This window comes from Podarcis tiliguerta (genome assembly GCF_965153285.1).
Source record: "Podarcis tiliguerta genome assembly, chromosome: 14".
Classification (NCBI taxonomy): domain Eukaryota; kingdom Metazoa; phylum Chordata; class Lepidosauria; order Squamata; family Lacertidae; genus Podarcis; species Podarcis tiliguerta.
The window spans coordinates 48,107,600-48,131,039 of NC_139547.1; the positions used below are offsets into that span (position 1 = coordinate 48,107,600).

The following is a 23,440-nucleotide window of genomic DNA, read 5'->3' on the forward strand; positions in this document are numbered from 1 at the left end:
CTCCCAAGAAGCAGGCGTCATTTAATTTCGTGACTGCTGTCACCATCTGCAGTGATCATGGAGCCCAAGAAAGTAAAATCTCTCACTGCCTCCATTTCTTCCCCTTCTATTTGCCAGGAGAAGAAATGGAGGCAGATATTTATTTTACTCTGTCGACTTCCCATCCCATTTTCCATGGAGCTTTTTTTTTTGTTTCTCCCCCTTGCAGCAGCCTGTCTTCTCTTTCTTATATTATAACAATAACCTCTGATTCCTTCTGTTGCTCACAGTTCAAATCCTGATTGTGAATTCCATCACACCGTAATATTTAAATAGTCTGGGACAAAGGCTTCCATTCTTCCATAAAGCAATCATCCTTAAGGTCTCGTATTTTTAGCTGTTAACTTTTGCCGATTCAGCATCAGTTTACTTACTCATCGTTCCTTGGCGGGGACTTCTTCATCCTTCAGTAACTGTAGTTTCTTACGGGTCCTGGGAATTGTAGTTCCCTGAGGGCTGAACTACCATTCCCAGGATTCTTTGGGGCTAGAGGTATCCCTGTTGAAGTGGTACAAACGTACAGTGGACCCTCTGGATACGAACTTAAGTCGTTCCGGGGGTCCGTTTGCACCCCAAAAATAATGTAAATAGAGGTGCACTTCTGCACACACACGCGGCGCGATTGAGTGCTTCTGCGCATGTGCAAGGCACGCAGAGCGCTTCTGGGCATGTGCGTGCTGCGAAACCTGGAAGAATACACTTCCTGGTTTGCCGTGGCCATAACATGAAGATTTCGTATCCAGAGGGATACATAAGTAGAGGTACTTTAAATCTATGGTACAGATATGACTGATAGATTATTATTTTTTAAGCTGCAGTCCATTTCGAGCAAAGCCTCAATCCTTTTCAAAGGCAGCCCACGTATTGCACATCACAGTAATTTGAGGGGATGTAGCTTGAGACATAGGTCACTGTGGCCAGATAGGATATCTACTCAGCATCTGCTCTTGGCATTCAGATCATTGCAGTTCAAGGGTCCTTGAAACCACCCACAGACCCTGTTCATCTGCCTGAACCTTCTGAGCGCTGTGCCTGGACATGGGTTTCTGTTATAGGCCCCTTGAATGTTTCCAAGAAAAGTGAGATGTCGAAAGGTTGTGCCCGGCTAACCGGGGGAGGGAAAGAATGCTGGAATCTTAATGAGTTTTCTCTCTCTCTCTCAACAAATCAAGGATTCTAAAGTGCACTGGATATCAAAAGTGCTTTCGAAAAGTAGAAATTATGGCCTTGGAGTGAGTCACGTAAAACACGACCCGGTTCGTTTTGCCCCCCTCTCGCTACGAAGTTGACACTTCTTTTCAAATCTGTGCTTAATTGACATTAGCAAAGTGTTTCCAGATAGCGGGCTAAAAGGCAGCCACCGAGAGAACAAAGCGCTGTAATTTGTTACTATTACTACCTGGGTCAAATTGTCAATTTCCCTGGCCTCATGCCGTGTAAGAAAGACATTTCAACTTCCAAGAATGAATGGCCTCCTGTCCGATTAAACACACACACACACAAACACAGGGTCGTTGCTATAGGCTGCTAAGTGGGCTAATGACATAGCAGGGGGGGAAAGTTTTACCCGCCAGAGACAATTGCTTTCTGTTGCCTGGCAGTCAGAGCCTCAGCCTGCTGAGTCATACTTTAGATGGGCTTGGCTGGTATTGTGTGTTTCCACTCGGAATGCTGAAAAAGCCACCCAAATGCTTGTTTCACGGTTTTGGGGCAGGTGGTTTTTGCTTGCCATTTTGGGGGGGTCAGTTTGTAGCAGGAAGGGATCTGCAGGTCTCGATCTGACCTGGGAAGCACAGAGTCCCTTGTGATCAAACGCCCGGAGCCCAGGCTGATGGTTTGGCTACCATCTCGTCCCATCAGCATCTCCCTCTAAGTTAGGAAATAATTGTTTCCTCTCCTGTGCCTTTATCGCCGCTGTGGATTAGTCTGCAAATTATGGGTCACCTAAGAGAATTTCTAAAATTTAATTTTGGAACACTCAGTTTGCAGTTTTCATATCCCCTTTAGTTCATTTTGCATCTCTTCCCAGAGTTACCAAAAGGGAGTGGTCAGGTTTGTAAGTTTCAGCTTCTCATTTTTCCCGGCTTCCATTTCATTTCTCTGCATTTGCACATCAGTTTGCAATAAATATAATAATAACGATAAAATACTTTTGGAAACCTATCAGGATTTTCTTGCGATATGCACCTTCTTGCAATATGCAAGCTCCCCCAATCAACACAGTTTTGCAAAGTCCGTTTTTACTAATATAACACATTTTAGTTTGTTATTTTTGCTGGTGTATGCACACTTTACCAAACTGTATGCATTAATATACGTATATATTAACTGACTGGAGAACAGCACTGCAAAATTCAAAGAACTGCAAATTCCAAAGGGTGGCTGTATTTCGGTTTACATTTCATTTCTGAAAGTGTGGGTAGGTTTGTCTTTAAATGCAAACTTAATTGAATACCTGTATACTTGAAAGAATGTCTCCATCCCCATCGTTCAGCCTGGACACTGAGGTCCAGCTCCGAGGGCCTTCTGGTGGTTCCCTCACTGTGAGCAGCGAGGTTACAGGGAACCAGGCAGAGAGCCTTCTTGGTGGTGGCACCCGCCCTGTGGAAAGCCCTCCCATCAGATGTCAAGGAGATAAAGAACTATCTGGCTTTTAGAAGACATCTGAAGGCAGCCCTGAATTGGGGAGTTTTTAATGTCTGATGTTTTATTTTGTTTTTAATATTTTGTTGGGAGCTGCCCAGAGTGGCTGGGGCAACCCAATCAGAAGGGTGGGATATAAATTTATTGTTGTTGTTGTTGTTTGTTACTCCCGCTTATTTCCAGCATTCAGGATGTGAGTGCATTGCTTATATGTCCAAAACTGGCTCATCCACAAACACAGGGAAGATATCAACAGACTGAGTGGCGACCCCAAAGTTTGCAGAAGAAGGGAAATTGGGGGGAACCTTTAAGGTGGGGGAAGCTCACATGTTCAGTGGCTGCAGAACCTTGGCTGACTGTGCTGTGTGTGTTGAAAACTGTAGGGAGGAATGTAATGAAATAACTAACTGTGATCCTGAACAGAAGCACTTTGTACTGCAACATCTTGTTGCAGGTTCCACTTTTCCTTACATTTTTATATTATTGTTCTCCACGTTCCTTTTATCATCACTCCCCCTTCACCTTTGGGGATCGGACGGGCGATAAATCTAAATCCCAACTAAGTACATAAACATCTCCCGGGCTCTCTCGCTCCTTTAGCAGCTACCCACATTCCCAGTAATTTTCCTTTCTGCCCTTATCTGCCTTCTCTTCCGAAACGGATGTCTCGCAACCCTATCTTGCTGGCAACGGGCTCTCTGTTATGTCCAAAGGTGGAGGGGAGGCAGAAGAAGACGATGAGAAGTTGCTTTGCAGGAGGTCGGTGGTGCATTTTGAGAAACGCAGTGCAGCCGGAGCCCCAGTCAGCTTAGCGGAAGCGAGAACCCGTTCCCGGAATTACATACCCTACAACATTTCTCTGAGGAAAATAGGGACATCTTATTCTACATCAGGAAACTTCTCTCACGTTAGATCTCACCAGACACCGACATCCTATACACATTGACGCCGGTCACCCTGAGCCAATGGCAACCTCTCCACTGAACCTACCTCACAGGATTGTTGTATAGAAAGAATGTGTGAGGGAAGAGACCACATACAACACCTTCAACAGAAAAATGTAATGAGTCCCTGTCGGGGAAAAGGCAGGAAATACCGTATTTTTCGCTCTATAGGACACACTTTCCCCCCTCCAAAATTAAGGGGAAATGTGTCTGCGTCCTGTAGAGCGAATGCAGGCTGCGCGGCTAAGCCCAAAGCCAGAACAGGGAGACGGAGTGCTGCACAGTGCTCCGTCTCGCTGTTCTAATCCCCTCTATTCAAGATTGGATCCAAAAGCTGACAAAATATGCTGAATTAGATGGTTTATCAGAAAAAATAAAGAATAAATCAAAACAGGAATTTGTTTCTAAATGGGAGGTTTTCAAAGAATATCTGAAAAATAAATATAGTAGTTTAAATTCTGTTGCAGCATTCGAGGAACTTCAGTAATAGTTGTAAGGTACATATAAGAAATTAGATTTAATGAGAATAAGTTTAATTATTAAAAAAATGTGTATCGGCAATAAGTAATATGAATTTGAAGTATGGAATAGACGGGAGGTTGGGTCTTTAGTGTTAAGACCAATAGATGTTTTATTGTTTGCTAAGAATATTATGTGTCTATGGTTATTTTTGTAATTTGTGTATAATTTGGTATTTGTGTTTTTTGTTTGTTTGTCTTTCTTGTTGTATAAATAAAAAACTTTAAATAATAATAATAATAATTTGGGGTTAGCTGCGCAAAGCCTCCACAGGGCAGCGGGGTGCCCTTACCCCGCTGCCCTGCGGAGGCCACAGAGGCTGTCCCCGCAGCCAGAACAGTTTACCCAGTTACCTGAGAGTAGGCTCCATTGATTACAGTGGGACTTACTTCTGAGTAGGCAGTGTAAGGCTCCATTTACAATAAAGGAATAAACGCTCCCCGCATTCCTTTAAAAATGACTGGCTGCTGAAGCGTTGCAATTAAATAAAGTGGACTGGTGACATTTTCCTTCAAAATTATAGGAAGTGGCTTCATATGCCAGCTTCACCATTTTCTTCACTCGGTGCAGGAATAAACAGGACTCAGGATAAACAGGACTCTGGTTTTGCACCTGCAAACACACGCACATCACTTTTAATTGAATGAATTTTATTATTACGGTCACAGACCAGTTCCGGCTCACTTACAGTATCAGGAAAATCATAAAACACAACAGGAATACATTGAATTGCAATTGGGTGTAACAGAAACAATTCAGATATAGCGGCAGTAAAAAATATATATTAAATCTTTATCACTAAAATATAACCTAAAATTGTCATTTTGGTAGTACAGCTTGTTCCCTAAGTTTCATGGCAGTCACACAGAATTTGGCCACCCTTAGCATGATCTCTAGATCCTTGTCCTCTACCAGGAGTTTTAGACATTGAAGTTCGAACCCATTTGGAGATTTTTTTATAACAGGAGTGATAAATAATGAGCGTATATCCCCATAGAAACGGCAGTGTAACAAGACATGAGAAACAGTTTCTACCTCCATCAAGTCGCAGGGGCAGACTCGTTCCCCCGTATGGTTTACCCTCGAATCTGCCCTACCATCACTTTTAATTGTTCTCTGGGACATGGAGGGGAGGGAAAAAGGAAACCGGGACCTTCCGGGATCAAATCGGAAACTGGGACGGCTACTGTAATTCCATGGTGTCCCTCTGAAAAGGAGGGAGAAAGGAGGGAGGAGGGAGAAAGGTTGTTTTCTGCTGCTCCAGAGAAGCGGACACGGAGCAATGGATCCAAACTACAAGAAAGAAGATTCCACCTAAACATTAGGAAGAACTTCCTGACAGTAAGAGCTGTTCGACAGTGGAATTTGCTGCCAAGGAGTGTGGTGGAGTCTCCTTCTTTGGAGGTCTTTAAGCAGAGGCTTGACAACCATATGTCAGGAGTGCTCTGATGGTGTTTCCTGCTTGGCAGGGGGTTGGACTCGATGGCCCTTGTGGCCTCTTCCAACTCTATGATTCTATGAAATTGGGACGGTTGAGCCGTGTGGAATTAAATCAGAAGTAGCAGGCTGTCTCCTTGTGCATTATGGATCTTGAAGGGAGCGTCTACTGAATCCTTTGTCCGGCACCTAAAGGAGACATGGGTACCATGTTGGCAAGCCCCGCCTTAATCCTCGTGTCTGTTTCTTTTCCAGGGGATTACTTCGGCATCCTCATGGAGGCAAAGGTGACGTCTTTTCCCTTCAGCGTGTTGGACAATCCCATGTATTGGGGCAGCACCATGATCTACCTGGGCTGGTCTGTCATGTGAGTCCATCATGTTTCTACTCTTTTCAAACTTATTTATTTATTACATTTGCAGTGGTACCTTGGTTTACATATTGAAGGGTAAACCAAGGGTAAACACCTCTAAAGCAGTGTCCCCCAACCTTGGGCCTCCAGCTGTTTTTGGACTACAACTCCCATCATCCCTCGCTAGCAAGACCAGTGGTCAAGGATGATGGGAATTGTAGTCCAAAAACAGGTCGAGGCCCAAGGTTGGGGAACACTGCTCTAAAGGATTCCAGGGGGTGTGGCCCTGTCTGAAGCCTGGGGAGGTGAGGGCCTAAGGCACACCCCCTATTGGAAGAACTCCCTAGGGAGTTCCTAGTTGATGTGCATCAGCAGGACTCCCCCTACTGGTGGTTAACCCTTCCCGGATTTCAAGCGGATGGGCTGAAGGCGGATATAGTCAGTTAGGACCAATGCCTAAGCCAATACCGCTCATCACCTGTAACCAATAAAGTTGTGGCCTTATTTAGCCCATTAACCTTAATAATTGTGTCATGTGTCTTTATTTCCACTGAGGTGGGGACGGGAACTCACCACGCAAATGTTGACCAACTTCGTAGAATGCACCTAGAGCCAAATGATCACAGTGCATGTGATCTCCAGAGCTGGAAAGGTGAAATGTCCACTTCCTGGTCTCCTCTAGAACCGTGTCCTTAGCAGGAAGGATGCAGCAGGGGATGGGGGGGTGGAATCGACAGCGCAGGCCCAGTGTATCCTCCAAGTCACTCGGATGACGCCAGAGGAGACTGCGGTAAATAGATCAGCAATTTCACTAAATAGGAAGGTCGACTGAAGGGGCTTGGGGAACTGTCGGTACAGTGTAGAGACAGGCTGCTCAGAATAACAAAAAAGCTTTTAAACCGGCCGATTCTGAGGAAAATGCAAAACACGTTCCTCAGCAGCGCATGGCCAGCATGCACCCCATTCTCCGAAGTTTGAGGGGGTTCATTGCATGCCCTGAGTTGGTTTCCTTGAAATGAAGGACTGCTCTCTATCAAGCTGGTGTGGCGTAGTGGTTAGAGCATCAGGCTAGGACCTGGGAGGTCAGGGTTCTAATCCCGTCCCCGCCACAAAGGAAAGGTGGGTTAGAAATGTAAAAATGAACAAAATGAAATATATAAAGTACATTAACTGTGCAAGTTGTAAGGGACGCGGGTGGCGCTGTGGGTTAAAGCCTCAGTGCCTAGGGCTTGCCGATCAAAAGGTCGGCAGTTTGAATCCCCGCAGCGGGGTGCGCTCCCGCTGTTCGGTCACAGCGCCTGCCAACCTAGCAGTTCGAAAGCACCCCTGGGTGCAAGCAGATAAATAGGGACCGCTTACTAGCGGGAAGGTAAACGGCGTTTCCGTGTGCGGCTCTGGCTCGCCAGAGCAACGATGTCACGCTGGCCACGTGACCCGGAAGTGTCTGCGGACAGCGCTGGCCCTTGGCCTCTTTGAGTGAGATGGGCGCACAACCCTAGAGTCTGTCAAGACTGGCCCGTACGGGCAGGGGTACCTTTACCTTTTAACTGTGCAAGTTGGCTGCGGTGAGTATTTTTGCTTGCAGGTGCCAAGAGTTTGGATGTTTTCCCATTTTTGAATCCTGAAGCAAAAGGCTTTTAGCTGCTGGGTCTCTGTTCTGGTGTTTGGCCTGTCCCTATTTTAGGATTATCTGTTGTTATTAGTATTACTACCACTACTTGAGCATACCTATTAAAGCAAAGAGCACTTTCCCCATTACATGAATGTTCTCTACCGATTTGTGTCCTGCGTTAATGTGTTCCCCGCGGATAATATTAACTACGAGAGTCTTTTGTTCGTTGTTCTCTGACTGCTACACACAGGGTGTCAAATGGATGTCCCCGTTTTCATGGTGGTAGAATGCATCATCCGTGGTCAGTCGGTAGTAACCACAGGGAACAGAACAGACAGTACTTGCTTTCATTCTCTCTAGGGCAAAAGTACCCACTCCATTTTGATGTGTTCATTTTTGAGCCCCAAACAAGCACAAAATAGTTTTGTGTATTCATCAAGCCTTTATTTCCCCCCACCTTTCAACCCAGAATCCTAGGGTGCTTTAAGAGCTGGGATGACCTTGCTGTTTATGAATTGGTGAACAGAACATATGAACCATGTGTCCATCTATCGTGGTATTGTCTGCACACTGAACTGGAATCTACTCTCCTACATTTCAATTCCCAACATTACCCAGGTGCTCTACCTGGGAATTGCAGCTCTTGGACCACGAGGGATGGTTTGCACCTGAGCAACGGAGCCAAGAGAGCAAAATGTATACCTGTATACCTGAAGGAGCATCTCCACCCCCATCATTCAGCCCGGACACTGAGGTCCAGCGCCGAGGGCCTTCTGGCAGTACCCTCACTGTGAGAAGTGAGGTTACAGGGAACCAGGCACAGGGCCTTCTCGGTGGTGGCACCCGCCCTATGGAACGCCCTCCCAGCAGATGTCAAGGCAATAAACAACTATTTTACTCTTAAAAGACAACTGTTTAGGGAGGTTTTTAATGTCTGACGCTGTATTGTTTTTAATATTCAGTTGGAAGCCACCCAGAGTGCCTGGGGAAACCCAGCCAGATGGGTGGGGTATAAATAATAAAATATTATTATATTATTATTATATAAAATGCAGGAGTGGTGAACTTGTTGCCTTTGGATGGACTACAAGTCCCATCATCCTCAGCCGCCGTGGCCAACAGTCAAGGATAACAGGAGCTGTAGTCTAGCAACATTCGGAGGGCCCTGGATTCAGCAGCCCTGCTTCATATATTTCATAACTCCTTCAACCCAGTCGCTTACTCTGCCTCTTCTCTGTGTCTGTTTTTAACAAGCCTCTTTCTCTGGTTTTGAAGCATCCCTTTCTACATGTTTAAATCAGGGAGTGTCCACAGAGAGGCCCAGCGATGAATGATTGCATGCACATCTGCGGGTGCCACTGAGACCGTAAGTCGACGAGGTGGTGTTGGCGGCAGATCCGGCTCGTGTGACGCACTGACTCTCTCGCACACATCTCTGGCGTTTTAATTGGCTGCTAAATGAGCCCTGCGACGAGCTGGCAATGCTAGTAAATGACCCTCCGTGAAATGAAAGCAAAGCTCATGGGGATGGAGATGATGAAGTCAGAGAGGGCTGGAGTAGTGGAAGAAGACAGATCCAAGAGGACCGGTTCCTGAAACCACCTTGAAAGCTTGTTGTTGTTTAGTCATTTAGTCGTGTCCGACTCTTCGTGACCCCCTGGACCAGAGCACGCCAGGCACTCCTGTCTTCCACTGCCTCCCGCAGTTTGGTCAAACTCATGTTGGTAGCTTCGAGAACACTGTCCAACCATCTCGTCCTCTGTCATCCCCTTCTCCTTGGGACCTCCATCTTTCCCAACATCAGGGTCTTTTTCAGGGAGTCTTCTCTTCTCATGAGGTTGCCAAAGTATTGGAGCCTCAGCTTCAGGATCTGTCCTTCCAGTGAGCACTCAGGGCTGATTTCCTTCAGAATTGATAGGTTTGATATTCTTGCAGTCCATGGGACTCTCAAGAGTCTCCTCCAGCACCATCATTCAAAAGCATCCATTCTTCGGCGACCAGCCTTCTTTATGGTCCAGCTCTCACTTCCATACATCACTACTGGGAAAACCATAGCTTTAACAACACGGACCTTTGTCGGCAAGGTGATGTCTCTGCTTTTTAAGATGCTGACTTAAGACGCTGCAGAAAAGCTGGACAAGTGCAAATCCCTCTCAGAAGAAATTGGCAACAAGGAAACCCAAAATTCTGTGATTGGCCTAAATTCTCCTCAGGAGGCTCCAAATGCTGCTCCCCTTTGCTCCGAAGGCCCTGTGTGGGCATCCATATGACTGGCACCATGGCCACATTCACAACGTACATTTAAAGCATTATGGCGCCACTTTTAAGTTTCCCACAAAGAATTCTGTAATTTGTTAGGGGTGCTGATAGTTGTTAGGTGCTCACAGAGCTAAAATTTTTGAGAGTGAGCTGTGAAGTACAGACCCTCCCAAGTGCCCCTATTTTCCAGGGACAGTCCTGGATTTACAGAAGCCATCCCAGTCTCTGATTTGATCCCAGAATGTCCCTCTGCCCCTATTTTCATCAGAGAAATGTTGGAGGGCATGGAGTTATCACCACCCCCGAGCCAAGGAGAAAGGTATCTATGCAACCTTTAGAAGACATCTGAACAGAGCCCTGGATAAGGAAGTGTTTGTTTTTTTTAATGCTTCATGTTTTATTGTGTTTTTATTTTTATTGTGTTTTTCTCGCTGTGAGAAGCCAAGGTACAGGGAACCAGGCAGAGGGCCTTCTTGCTAGTGGCACCTGTCCTGTGAAACACCCTCCCACCAGATGTCAAAGAGAAAAACAACTATCTGACTTTTAGAAGACATCTGAAGGCAGCCCTGTTTAGGGAAGCTTTTAATGTTTAATAGACTATTGTATTTTAATATTCTGTTGGAAGCCGTCCAGAGTGGGTGGGGTATAAGTAATATATTATTATTATTATTATTATCATCATCATCATTATTTATTAATTAATGTAGGAAGCCGCCCAGAGTGGCTGGGGCAGCCCAGTCAGATGTGTGGTGTACAGTATAAATAATAAAATAACAGTAATGACAACAACAACAACAATGGAATAGGAAATCCCTATTTTCATCAGAGAAATGTTGGAGGGTACATATTAAGCCACTCTGGGAGTTGTGACTCTGCCCAGTGTCTCTTCAACCTGCATCCTGCAGCGGAGACATTTCTGGGTGGGTTGGCAGGCACAGCCCCCTGTTTTCACAGAAGTCCCACAAGCAACTTACAGCTGTGGCATCAGGCCCAGAGCTGTAACGATCACGGGTGACTTGCCCTCTGCTTTTCAACGCAAGTGGGAATGCTGTGATTCTGTTAGGAATCAGGACAGGCAACTGCCGTGCCCCATCTTGGCCGCTGCTTGTCTCATCGCCGTCGCCATGACGCCCGAACACCAAGGCTGTTTCCTTCCACTCTGTGAGAACATCTTCTGTATGACTTCAATAGAGGGATGGATCCAGTTTCCCAGGCTTTAGCTCAGCATCCTCAGAACAATGTTTCAAACACTCAAGAGGTGTAATCCTTCTCTCTGCAGGATGTTGCAAACAGAACTCATTTGGCTGTTTTATTCCTCCCGCTATTACCTGCTTTTGCAAGTAAACAGTCGCAGCATGTAATAGGGGTGGCACTTTTTAAAACAGCCACAGGTTGTTTGCTGTTGTATTATTTATTTACTTGTTTGTTTGTTTGTTTATTACCCACCCCTTCACCCTAAGGTGAAGCCGTTTGAAACAACTTCCAATCACAAAAATATAAAGAAGGTGGGTGCAAAACAATACACACCCCAAGTACCAAAAGCCAGGGTAAAGCTTTCGCCAGAAGCTGTGCAGTGAAAGTGCCAGGCACACCTCTGTAGGGAGGGAGTTTCACAGTTTAGGGGCCACCATAGAGAAGGCCCTGTCCCCAAGTCTCTGGGTGGAGTAACTACCAAGAGTGCCCCTGTCAATCTCAGCCCGCGGTCTTTCGGATATTTGGGGCATGAGTCATTTATGGCTTTAAACACTGATGTGAGCCTGGAAATGAACCAGCAATCAGTGCAGTTGTTTTAAAATGGGTTATATGAGATCTAAATGGAACCCCAGCCAGTATTCTACTCTACAGTATTGGCACATTTGCAAAGCTAAGCAGGGTCCGGTATGGTTTCAAATTGGATGGGGAACCGCGTGTAGAGATTCCTGCATTGCAGAGGGTTCGACTAGATGATCCTTCGGGTACCTTCCAACTCTCCAATTTCTGTGATCTTATAAGTTGCTTCTCCACAAACCAACTGAGGCAAGTGAAGAGAAAGAACTAAGAGCAACCAGGAGATAAAAGATAAAGGACCCATTTGAGAAAATATGGAAAGCCTTAATTGATTATACAATTGTAAAAGGATAATGTCTGCTTCCTGCCCTTGATATAATCTAGACTAAATTACCTTTCGACTTCTCTTTTTATCTTGAAGCCCTGTAGGGAAGAATTTTATAAATAAAACCCCATAAAGAAAATACAAAGGAGAGAGAAAGTATTAAAATTATCACTATATATAGTACTGAGCTGCCTTAAGCCTGTTATGTCAATAATTCACCCTTTGCAAAGAAAAGGCATCTCTGAGGAAAACAGGATAAGCAACATTTTGAAAGAGCCAGAAATCCAATGCAGTAGAATACTCATTTAAAATTAAATCCTGCTTGTGCTACCTGCTATGTTTTTTCCACGCTTGATTTCAAAAGCCTTCCTGAATAAAACATGTTTTCAACCAGGGATGGGCCAAGTGCAGCTCTCTGGCCCTCGGGACACGCTGTGATTGTTTTTGCACAATGGAATGTGCCCTTACAGTCTGATAATGCCTCTTATTTCCTAGAGGGAGGAAGTTCCACAGTACAGGTGCCACAACTATGAAGGCTCTGCTTCGTGTGCTCACGGATGTAACTTTAGCGAAGGAAGGCCCAGTCCCCAACCTGAGGGAACAGGAAATGTGGAGCTCCAGAAAGATCTTGGTCTGCCAGTTACCTTAACTGTGCAAGGTGGCCTCTGTGCGAAAATAACTGGACCTTGTGAAAGGCAACTTCCTATGATCAATGGACTGGGAATCATAGAATCATAGAGTTGGAAGAGACCACAAGGGCCATCAAGTCCAACCCCCTGCCAAGCAGGAAACACCATCAGAGCATTCCTGACATATGGTTGTCAAGCCTCTGCTTAAAGACCTCCAAAGAAGGAGACTCCACCACACTCCTTGGCAGCAAATTCCACTGTTGAACAGCTCTTACTGTCAGGAAGTTCTTCCTAATGTTCAGGAAGAATGTTTAGACCCCCTTATCCCTGCGTCCACTGGATCTGGAAGCTGAAGGAGGATGAGGAATAGTTTTCAAGAAGAGGTCTGAATCAGGCTGCCTCCCACCCAGCGCAGCTCAACCTCCCCTAAGGCGAAAGGAACAGTCTGAGGCCTTTCAGTACCAACACTGACCCTAATGACCCCAAGCCAGGGTGACCCCCCCCTTTCCATTTCCTGAAACTCCACTTCAGAAGTGAGACTCTGGTGGTCATGAAGTCCCTGCTTGCTGTTAAAGCCACGTTGAGCTTTGGGCTGTTACCAGAACAACGCCTGTCTTCAACAGGAGCTGTCCAAAGTCCTGTAAGGCCTATTCCAACCTCCTGAAGCATCCAGCCGCCTCTTGTTTCCTGTGTCGCCCAGCCTGGCTGAAATAGGGCAGCATTAAAGCAGAAGGGAGGGACGCGGGTGGCGCTGTGGGTTAAACCGATCAGAAGGTCAGCGGTTCGAATCCCCGCGACGGGGTGAGCTCCCGTTGCTCGTTCCCTGCTCCTGCCAACTTAGCAGTTCAAGAGCACGTCAAAGTGCAAGGAGATAAATAGGTACCGCTCCAGCGGGAAGGTAAACGGCGTTTCCGTGCGCTGCTCTGGTTCGCCAGAAGCGGCTTAGTCATGCTGGCCACATGACCTGGAAGCTGTACGCCAGCTCCCTCAGCCAATAAAGCGAGATGAGCGGCACAACCCCAGAGTCGGCCACGACTGGACCTAATGGTCAGGGGTCCCTTTACCTTTAAAGCAGAAAGGGGGACCTGTTGGAGTCTTCAACCCCTTCCCACTGGCCCATCTTAGTCCTCCCAGGGGGAGGAGAGTGAGTCTATTTGTGCTCTTTTCCCTGTTTGCAGCGAATATTTTCCCTTGAAGAAAAAGAAACTGTGTTTACTGAGGAGGCCTGGAAATGAGATTGCAAAAAAGGGGAGAGAAACGTGATCAAGGACTAATCACTCGTATTTATGATGGTTCTCTCTGAAAATAGTTGCTTCTAGAATAGCCGAAGAAGTCAATCCAGCTATTCTTCCACTCAGCCCCTTATTGATCGTTTTCTTCTTGTGCGCCAGCAAAACAAGGTCAGCCGCTGGTTTGGGACCCTGAAGCAAATAAATGTTTTGAAGTAAGAACCCAACAGGCTCTCATTGCTCTCATCTCACTGCCTGCCCAGAGCATCACTCAGTGGCTCAGAGATGGGATGTAATGACTTCTGCTCAATGCAAGGGGCAGGTCAGGTTGATTACTGACTGGTCATGTCAGTTGTTGACTGCTGCAAGGAAGCCAGAAACTTGAGTCTGAGTGTCCGCAAAATGCCACCTCCTTTTCTCGAGGTCCCCTTTGCAGCCCCAAGAAAGCAGGTGGCGGCATTTTGGTTTATTTCAGAGGGAGGGGTGGAATTTAGAGGGTGGGGGGTTCAAAGCTCACTGGGAATCTTTGTGGCTCCTTGGAGTTGCTAGTCGCTGTTTTGCTGCCATCAGACTGCTGTTCCGGAACAATGTCATACCAAAATCCTGCTGGGGCATTCTCAGACTAGAGTCAGGGGAGATGTAGATGAGTTTAACTTACTCTGCCCTCAATATTCATTTCTTGACCCCCCCCCCCCAAAAAAATCTGGATGTATTTTTACCCCCTTTTTTGGCATATGAGCCTGTCCCCAACGCGGGTGGCACTGTGGGTTAAACCACAGAGCCTAGGACTTGCTGATCAGAAGGTCGGCGGTTCGAATCCCCGCAATGACAGGGTGAGCTCCCGTTGCTTGGTCCCTGCTCCTACCCACCTAGCAGTTCAAAAGCACACCAGTGCAAGTAGATCAATAGGTACCGCTCCGGCGGGAAGGTAAACGGCGTTTCTGTGTGCTGCTCTGGTTCGCTAGAAGCGGCTCAGTCATGCTGGCCACATGACCCGGAAGCTGAACGCCTGCTCCCTCGGCCAATAAAACAAGATGAGCGCCGCAACCCCAGAGTCGGTCACGACTGGACCTAATGGTCAGGGGCCCCTTTACCTTTACCTGTCCCCAAATTTGGGTCAAACTATGTCCTCAGCCCAAAGATTTGGTCCAACACTAGCAGTGCTTTTCTTCTTGGTCCACATAGAACATAGGTAGCAACCAGACCATTGACTCACCTAGCTGAGAATGGTCTACACCAGCAGCACTCTAGGGGGGTTTCTCTCCCAGACCTCCTTGGAGGTGCCAGGGAATGAACCTGGGACCTTCTGCTTGCAAAGCAGTTGTTCTGCCATTGAGCTACAGCCCTTGCAGTTGTCAGATGGCAGCTGCTCCCAGAAAGCTCCAAACGTTGGGGTCCACCTGGCCTGGTTTAACAGACCAGCAGAAACCAGATATTGTATGGGGTTGATTGGCAGCTGCCTGTTGTGACACTAACCCCTGGAGCACTTCCGCAACTCTTTTTATGTTGACTTTGTTGTTGTTTTTAAAGCGGCAAATGGAAGTTCAAATAAATATCCACGATCCACCAGATTTTAATCCCAGTTGTTCAGTGCACAGCTCAGTTTGCATTACTTGAGTTACCCAAGTATAGTTGCTGTCGAAACATGATCAAATAGTTCTTTATTCTAGTTAGGGGAATGGTTTGCTGTGCCCTTCCTTCTACGATGGTGCTTGCCGTCACAGATACACGCACCACCTATTTTAAAAAAAATGTTTCCCTTACATTTAACCTACTTCTGGGATGCAGCTGCCTTGCGTCGTGGTCTGTATGATACGCATTTCTGCTCTTCGGTATATCAAATCAAAACTCATGTGGGCCAATTGTTTACCTGGCAGTTTCTACATCTGTCACTTAACCTTATCATCAGACTCCAGCGTCTAAATGTCCTTCCTTTTCCCACATTGTTAGTGTGTCTCGCTCGCCTGCCATCCTCCTCTCAGCAGCAAAATTGCCAATCACCAAGCGCTACCTAGATACTGTTTTTTGGTCATTCTCATTCATTTGTCCTCTCCGCTGTGACCCATTTCTGAAGTGGCTAACTCAGCTCGATCTGAGGAGAAGAACTTGATCGGGGCTTTCATCAGAACAAAACAATCCTCTAAGTGGGCTTAGACACAAGCTCTACAGGCCCCGGATTGATCAAAGGATGACACACGTCACGTCGAGACGAATCCGTCGCTGGCTAATGAGGAACTGCTTTCTCCAAAACCCTGGCAGGGAAGTGACCAGCTTTCCTATGATGCTAACTTAACATCAAGTCAGGCTACGTGCCCGTTGAGCCAGGGGTTGCTAGCTCTTTTTGGAACTGGATTTCGGGAGTTAGTGCTGTGGGCGACACCTCCCCTAGTCACTTCTCCACCCCCCCTGCCCCCCAGCATCAGGCACACTGTCCACAAAGAGACAGGAAAAGGTCAGATTCACACTGTACATTTAAAGCTCTGCAATCCCTCTTCTTCTTCTTCTTCGAAATAATTTTTATTTGATTTTACAAGTGCAAAGTAATACAAAATAGATTATCCCTATTTAGAGATTTCTCTGAATCTCAAGATTTCCCCCATCCCTATTGTCCACCTTTTCAACTGCATAGTATTTCATAATCCATATTATAAATCTCCCCATCTCATCCATGTTATTTGCTACATTACAAGTGTTATTAAAAAAATTCTGCTAATGTTTTCATCTGCTTACAGTGGTCTCCTAAATAAATCCGCCCCACCCCTTCTTTATTAAAGTTTTTGTCTTCTTGGTTCCTGAGCTTTCCGGTCATTTTTTTTCCCATTTTGGCGTATTCCAGGCATAGGCAAACTCTGCCCTCCAGATGTTTTGGGACTACAACTCCCATCACCCCTGGCCACTGGTCCTGTTAGCTAGGGATGATGGGAGTTGTAGTACCAAAAACATCTAGAGGGCCGAGTTTGCCTACGCCTGGCGTATTCCAACAACCTGACTTTCAATTCCTCTCTGATTACTGTGGTACCACTTTAAACTAGTTAAGAAAGGTAAAAGGTGTGGGACGCAGAAGGTTAGAAGGCTCAGGGGCCAGGAAGTGGTGGTGGGAGAATGATGAGTGGTCAGGTGAGAGGGAGGTGTCAGAAGCTGAAGAGGTCACGGGGCTTAGTGAGCGGGGAGAGTCTGTGGCAGAGAGAAGTCCAGAATCAGAGGAAGAAGCTGAAGCAGGAGAGGAGGGAGGCCAAGAAGCAGAGTGGAGTCAGGCTGGGGAAGAGTCCTAGGTGTCTCCCTGTACTACTGCAACAAGCTTCCCATTCCCCTCTGGTCTCCCAGAACCAGTAGAGGCATGAAATGGGCAGAGGAGAAATTGATGATGTGCAGACACAGTCTCTGATTGGTAAAATCCCCTGGAGAGGAGGGGACTTAGATGATTACAGGGAGACGGCTATGGGGAGGCCTCAGCCCAGTATACCTCCATCATCCAGCCCGGACACTGAGGTCCAGCTCCGAGGGCCTTCTGGCAGTTCCCTCACTGCGAGAAGGGAACCAGGCAGAGGGTCTTCTCGGTGGTGGCACCCGCCCTGTGGAGCACCCTCCCTTCAGCTGTCAAGGAAATAAGCAACTATCTGACTTTTAGAAGACATCTGAAGACGGCCCTGTTTAGGGAAATTTTAATGTCTGATGTTTTACTGTATTTTTAATATTTTGTTGGAAGCCGCCCAGAATAGCTGGGGAAACCTAACCAGATGGGCAGCGTATAAATATTATTATTATTATTATTATTATTATTATTATTATTATTAATAATAATTTCAGCCTCAGCAACTGATCTGTGAGGCAATACCTACTGGGGATGAACTACTATGCTTATTAGGCCTGATACTCAACCCAGTCTGAGGGGGCCGTGTTTTTGCTATTAAAGAGTTAACTCCATCTTGCACAGTGTGAATTACTGCCAGCTCACTGCTGCCGGAGAACCACAAATGAATGGCACCCTAAGTCCCCGTCCCCCCCATGTGTCCTAGAGTGGGTTACAACATGATAAAGGTTACAAATATAAATAAATGCAAAGCATTCAGAATCAGAAGAATAGGGTGGACCGTGAAACACGTTTAATTATTACATGTCATTTTAATGATTTTTGGTACTATTTTTATGCTGTTGCATTGGACGTATAGTTACACACCTCCTTATTATATTCTAAGAGTTGGTGGTATTTACGTAAATACTTTTATAAATAAATATGGGGCACATTCAGCTGAGTCTTCCTGACAGCAACTGCACGTTGGCACTTTTGAGTCGCCCTTTTACCTCCTTCTTTCTAACCTCCTTGGCCTACATTTCTGAGCTAGGGGTCGGGAGTCGTTCCTCATCCGATTTTGCTGACTCCTTTCCGTGGGCTTATATAACCACCTTAAGCAGCCTCCCTAATCTCAGGAGTTAGCCTCATCATTCCAGCTCCCGAAAGCAAAATCACACTGTTTAACTTAGCAAAGAGAGAGGGAACCCAATTAGGTCAAGAGGCAGTTTTCGGCAAGGAGAGATTGGCCGTTTTTTTGCCAACGGACAGAGTGGGGAGAGTTTGCCACCCGATGGCAAATTTGAAACTTTGGGCCTCCTCCTTTGGAGGGCCAGCGCAACAGCTTCCCGGCCCCCTGACTCAACTGCCTCTTACATAAGGCCGTTCTAGAATATTGGCCGTAAGAAACCACTTACCCGTTTCTCACCTCTTTGTCTCCTTCCGCCTTTTCAAACTCAGGCATGCGAGCCCAGCTGGTCTCATCCTGACGGCAGTGGTGGCGCTGTGCTACACAATTGCTTTGCGGTACGAAGGGTGAGTCTCTTTGGTGCTTGCTGATCGGAATAACCAGAAGCAATTTCGTTTCAGAGAATTGTGTAGAGGGAAGAGATACTCTCATTCTCCCCCCTCTCCCAGTTAACTTACTGTGTGTGTGTGTGTGTGTGTGTGTGTGTGTGTGTGTGTGTGTGTGTTTTCTCCCCTTTGCAATATGAAACCGCTTTGCACTGAGTCAGACTAAGGATCCCACAAGCTCAAAAATGGATTGACCAATTTGCTTACAGCATCCATTCCCCAACTTTCCTCTGAGGAGCTGGAGGGAGCGTATGTAGCTCTCCCCTCCCCCTTTCACCCCCACAACAACCCAGTGAGGTAGCTTAGGCTGGGAGACAGTGACTTGGCCCAAGTCATGGCCAAGCTGGAATTTGAACCTAGTCTGACGCTCCTAAACCAGTGTTTCTCAAGCTTGGGTCTCCTCCAGCTGTTGCTGGACTACAATTCCCATCATCCCTGATCACTAGGGATGATTGGGGTTGCAGTCCAACAACAGCTGAAGACCCAAGTTGGAGAAACACTGCTCTAACCACTACACCACACTGCCTCTGCTCCCAACTGACCATGGAGTCTCTAGGCCGCAGCGGTTCTCAGCCTGTGGGTCCCCAGGTGTCGTTGGACTACAACTCCCATCATCCCTGACCACTGGTCATGCTGGCTAGGAAGGATGGGAGTTGTAGTCCAACAACATCTGGGGACCCACAGGTTGAGAAACACTGGGCTAGGGCCTAAGGCAGGAGTCTTTCTGACCACCTGCTAACCGAAGACCTGGGATCCAGTGGCTCTCCACGTGCTGTTGGACTGCATCTCCCATCAGCCCCAGCCAGAGTTGCCAGTAGCAAAGGGTGATGGGGGTTGTAGTTCAGCGCATTTGGAGGGATACCCCATACCTAGGTAAAACCAAAGGCTTTAAAGGAGAGGTAGCATTTGAGTTTGGGTTGGCCAGGGCAAGGAGAGATGTGAGACTCTGCCGCTGTCCTGAGAAGACCTTCCAGGCATTAGGGGCAGGAAGGGAGTCATTTAGAGAACATTATTATTATTATTATTATTATTATTATTATTACTACCCCACCCATCTGGCCAGGTCTCCCCAGCCACTCTGGGCGGCTCCCAACAGAATATTAAAAACATGATAAAACATCAAACATTAAAAACTTCCCTAAACAGGGCTGCCTTCAGATGTCTTCTAAAAGTCAGATAGTTGTCTATTTCCTTGACATCTGACAGGAGGGCATTCCACAGGGCGGGTGCCACTACCAAGAAGGACCTTTGCCTGGTTCCCTGTAACCTCACTTCTCACAGGGAGGGAACCACCAGAAGGCCTTCGGAGCCTCAATGTCCAGGCTGAACGATGGGAGGGAAACGCTCTTTCAGGTATACTGGGCCGAGGCCATTTAGGGCTTTAAAGGTCAATACCAACACTTTGAATTGTGTTCGGAAATGTACTGGGAGCCAATGTAGGTCTTTCAGGACTGGTGTTATATGGTCTCGGCGGCCACTCCCAGTCACCAGCCTAGCTGCCGCATTCTGCCAGATAGTCAGGCATGGGAGACCTGCGACCTCCTGATGTTAGACTAGAATTCCTTCTGAATCCCAGTTGCTGGAAGCTACAAGAGGGGAGGGACGCAGGTGGCGCTGTGGGTTAAACCACAGAGTCTAGGACTTACCGATCAGAAGGTCGGCGGTTCAAATCCCCGCGACGGGATGAGCTCCCGTTGCTCGGTCCCTGCTCCTGCACACCTAGCAGTTCGGAAGCACGTCAAAGTGCAAGTAGATAAATAGATACCGCTCCGGCGGGAAGGTAAACGGCGTTTCCGTGCGCTGCTCTGGTTTGCCAGAAGCGGCTTAGTCATGCTGGCCACATGACCCGGAAGCTGTACGCCGGCTCCCTCAGCCAATAAAGCGAGATGAGTGCCGCAACCCCAGAGTCGGTCAAGACTGGACCTAATGGTCAGGGGTCCCTTTACCTTTACAAGAGGGGAGAGTGCTGTTGTGCTCAAGTCCTGCGTTCAAATTTCCCACAGGCTTCCGATTGGCCACTGTGAGATCAGGATGCTGAAATGGACAGGCCATTGGCCCGATTCAGCAGGCATTTCTTACAGCTTTTGCTCTGAACCAGCAAAGAACTTTCGGCCAATACCCGACCCGATCAAACGGCTGGCCTCCCAAACCGGCAAGAAACATTTTGTACTCCTCCGGTTGCCATGCATGATTTTCCCTCTCTCAAACCCACACACTCGTTGAAAAAGCGTCTCCTGCTGCATTAATTATACGCTGGCAACTCCCGATATTTCCAGTTTGTTCATTCAAATGTGATCTGAGAAAGGAAGGGGGAGGTCTAACTGACGGAGAAACCCCTAGGTGGTGACTAGAAGTGGAGTTTGATTACCTTTTATTTAGGCGTGAGGAGGAGACAACATCCCATAACCCTGGCCTGGAGGAAGAGGAAATGTGTAGCACCCATTGTACCCTCTCCCACAACGTTCTTGTCAACCACATTCAATTTACCATGAAACTGTGGACTATGGAACTCACTGCCACAGGACACAGCGATGGCCACCAATTCAGATGGCTTTGAAAGAGGGCTGGACAATTTCACGAAAGCTACCAGTTGCTTGGGACGAGGGTGGCGCTGTGAGTCTAGGACTTGCCGATCAGAAGGTCGGCGGTTTGAATCCCCACGACGGGGTGAGCTCCCGTTGCTCGGTCCCTGCTCCTGCCAACCTAGCAGTTCGAAAGCACAAAGTGCAAGGAGATAAATAGGTACCGCTCCGGCGGGAAGGTAAACGGCATTTCCGTGCACTGCTCTGGTTTGCCAGAAGCGGCTTAGTCATGCTGGCCACATGACCCGGAAGCTGTACACCGGCTCCCACGGCCAATAAAGCGAGATGAGCGCTGCAACCCCAGAGTCGGTCACGACTGGACCTAATAGTTAGGGGTCCCTTTACCTTACCAGTTGCTTACTGGCCATGACGGCTGTGCCATGCCGCCACAGTTGGAGGCAGTTAATGCTTCTGAATACCAGTCGCTGGAAGCTGCAGGAGGGGATAACTCCCTTGTTTTCGAATTCTGCTTTCTGGTTTCCCGTGATGGGCATCCAGTTGGCCAATATGAGGACAGGACACCAGGCTATGTAGGCCATTGGCTTCATCCAGCAGGAACTCCTCCTACGTTCTTATTTAAGTTTAGAAACAGAAAGCTGTCTTGTACTAAGTCAGTCCATTGTGCCATATAACTCAATGTTGTCTGCACAGACTGGCAGCAGCTCTCCAGAGACTCAGGTCTTGCTGTGCCCTACCTGGAGATCCCTGGGCCTGAACCTGAGACCTTATTTGTGCAAAGGATGTGCTCTGCTATTGAACCGCATCCCTTCAACAGGAAGCTATAGGAGCCACTAACATTAAATCCGCTCCTATACACTTAGCTCCAGCTTGGGTTCCATCTGTTGGTCATGCTAAGCTGTGACACACAGAACTGACTTACTTAGCAATAGTCAGAGACCAGGCTTGTTGGGGAAAGGGGCAAAGGTCGGGGGCCGAGGGCATGCTACGGACTTGCCCGTTCTGCCACCCCAGCCATTTAACGGTATATTCAGCCTGCATGTATAGGCAAGGCTTTATGGTTCTGTTTTGGCAGTAGGGGCTCATATACATGGCTTCCCCTGGGAACTGCAGTTTACTTCTTACGAAGCTACAACTCCCAGCACCCTCCCCCCTGGTTTTCATCATTTCTTATTGCTTGTTAGCCGCCCTGAGCCCAGCCTTGGCTGGGGAGGGCGGGGTATAAATAAAAATTATTATTATTATTAACAGAAAAAGGAGGGGGTGAATACAAACTAAATAGAATTAATAACAATAGATCCCAGCACCCCTAAACTACAGTTCCCATGATTCTTTGGGGGAAACCATGTGCGCTTTACAGTGGCGTAGCGTGGGTTGTCAGCACCCGGGGCAAGGCAAGTAATTTGCGCCCCTAACCCGTGGATTTGCGCCCCCTAGCCCTAACCCCCAGATGTTGCGCCCGGTGCGGCCGGCCCCCCCTGCACCCCCCACGCTACGCCACTGGCGCTTTAAATGTTTCGGTTTGGCGCAGGAGAAGACGGGGGCAAAGGGGTTGTCTCATGTTAATCAGCTCCTTCTTCTCCTTCTTCTTGTCTCCCTGTCAAACTCGTATGCCGCTCCTGATTCCCTCTGCCAGGCCTTTCACAGAAGAAATCTATCGCCAGAAAGCAGCCAAGAGGAAATAGGCCACAGAAGCCTGAGAAGAATGTCTTGGTTTGGAAGCTGGAAGCTGGCCTGCCGCTGCCGCCACTAGCTAATGGGTGCAAGATAATTTGACGGGGTGTGAAACGTACAGCCTGACTTCTAATCATGCTTTCCACGGACTCTTCAGAAACCTCCTTTCGAGATGGAGTTGGGAGGGAGTGGTTGTGGAAGGAAAGCCCCCCCCCCCAATCCTTCACAAAGCCTCTCACCAGCCCCAGGCGGGGAGGGGGCTTTTGACGAAGACCCCTGCCCCACCCCTGCCTTTCAGCAGCTTCCATTAAGTGTGCCAAGTCTGAATGCCTTGATTATATACCGGAGAGCGTCGAGAAAAGTGGAGCAGGCAGGAGGCCTGATTATTTTATGTAACCACACATCCCCAAAAGATGATTAATGTACATTCCTCTTTGGGGGGCGGGGGGGAGAGAAGCCATAATTGCACAGGCCCGTTGAACGCACACGAGAGCTTTGCCCCTGCTGGCATAGAGGAGATGGCGTTAACCTTTTGGAAAGGGAAGCGGGGTTTGGAGCTGGTTCCCTGCGCGGGAACGCCCAGCGCCGCAATTTCTCACGCCTTCTT

The 23,440-nt window shown here is 47.6% G+C and overlaps 1 protein-coding gene and 1 long non-coding RNA gene across 6 annotated transcripts in view; one reads left to right on the top strand and one right to left on the bottom strand.

The window, feature by feature from the left end:
* Nucleotides 1-23,284, top strand: part of PEMT (phosphatidylethanolamine N-methyltransferase) — a 94,855-nt gene extending 71,571 nt beyond the window's left edge. For 2 of the 5 annotated variants that reach the window (XM_083413725.1, XM_083413722.1), the window contains 3 exons: nucleotides 5,838-5,949; nucleotides 18,506-18,580; nucleotides 22,796-23,284. In XM_083413725.1, coding sequence (XP_083269851.1) covers nucleotides 5,838-5,949; nucleotides 18,506-18,580; nucleotides 22,796-22,844 — 236 coding nt within the window. In that variant the 3' untranslated portion in view covers nucleotides 22,845-23,284. Of the gene's footprint in view, nucleotides 1-5,837; nucleotides 5,950-8,015; nucleotides 8,432-18,505; nucleotides 18,581-22,795 lie in introns of those variants that run through there. The other 3 variants (XM_083413723.1, XM_083413724.1, XM_083413721.1) reach the window with 3 other exon arrangements.
* LOC310664586 overlaps nucleotides 1-23,440 on the bottom strand; it is a 56,799-nt gene that overhangs the window by 18,323 nt on the left and 15,036 nt on the right. Inside the window, exon 2 of the long non-coding RNA XR_014504978.1 lies at nucleotides 18,463-18,600. This is a non-coding gene — a long non-coding RNA (uncharacterized lncRNA). The remainder of the gene's footprint in view (nucleotides 1-18,462; nucleotides 18,601-23,440) is intronic.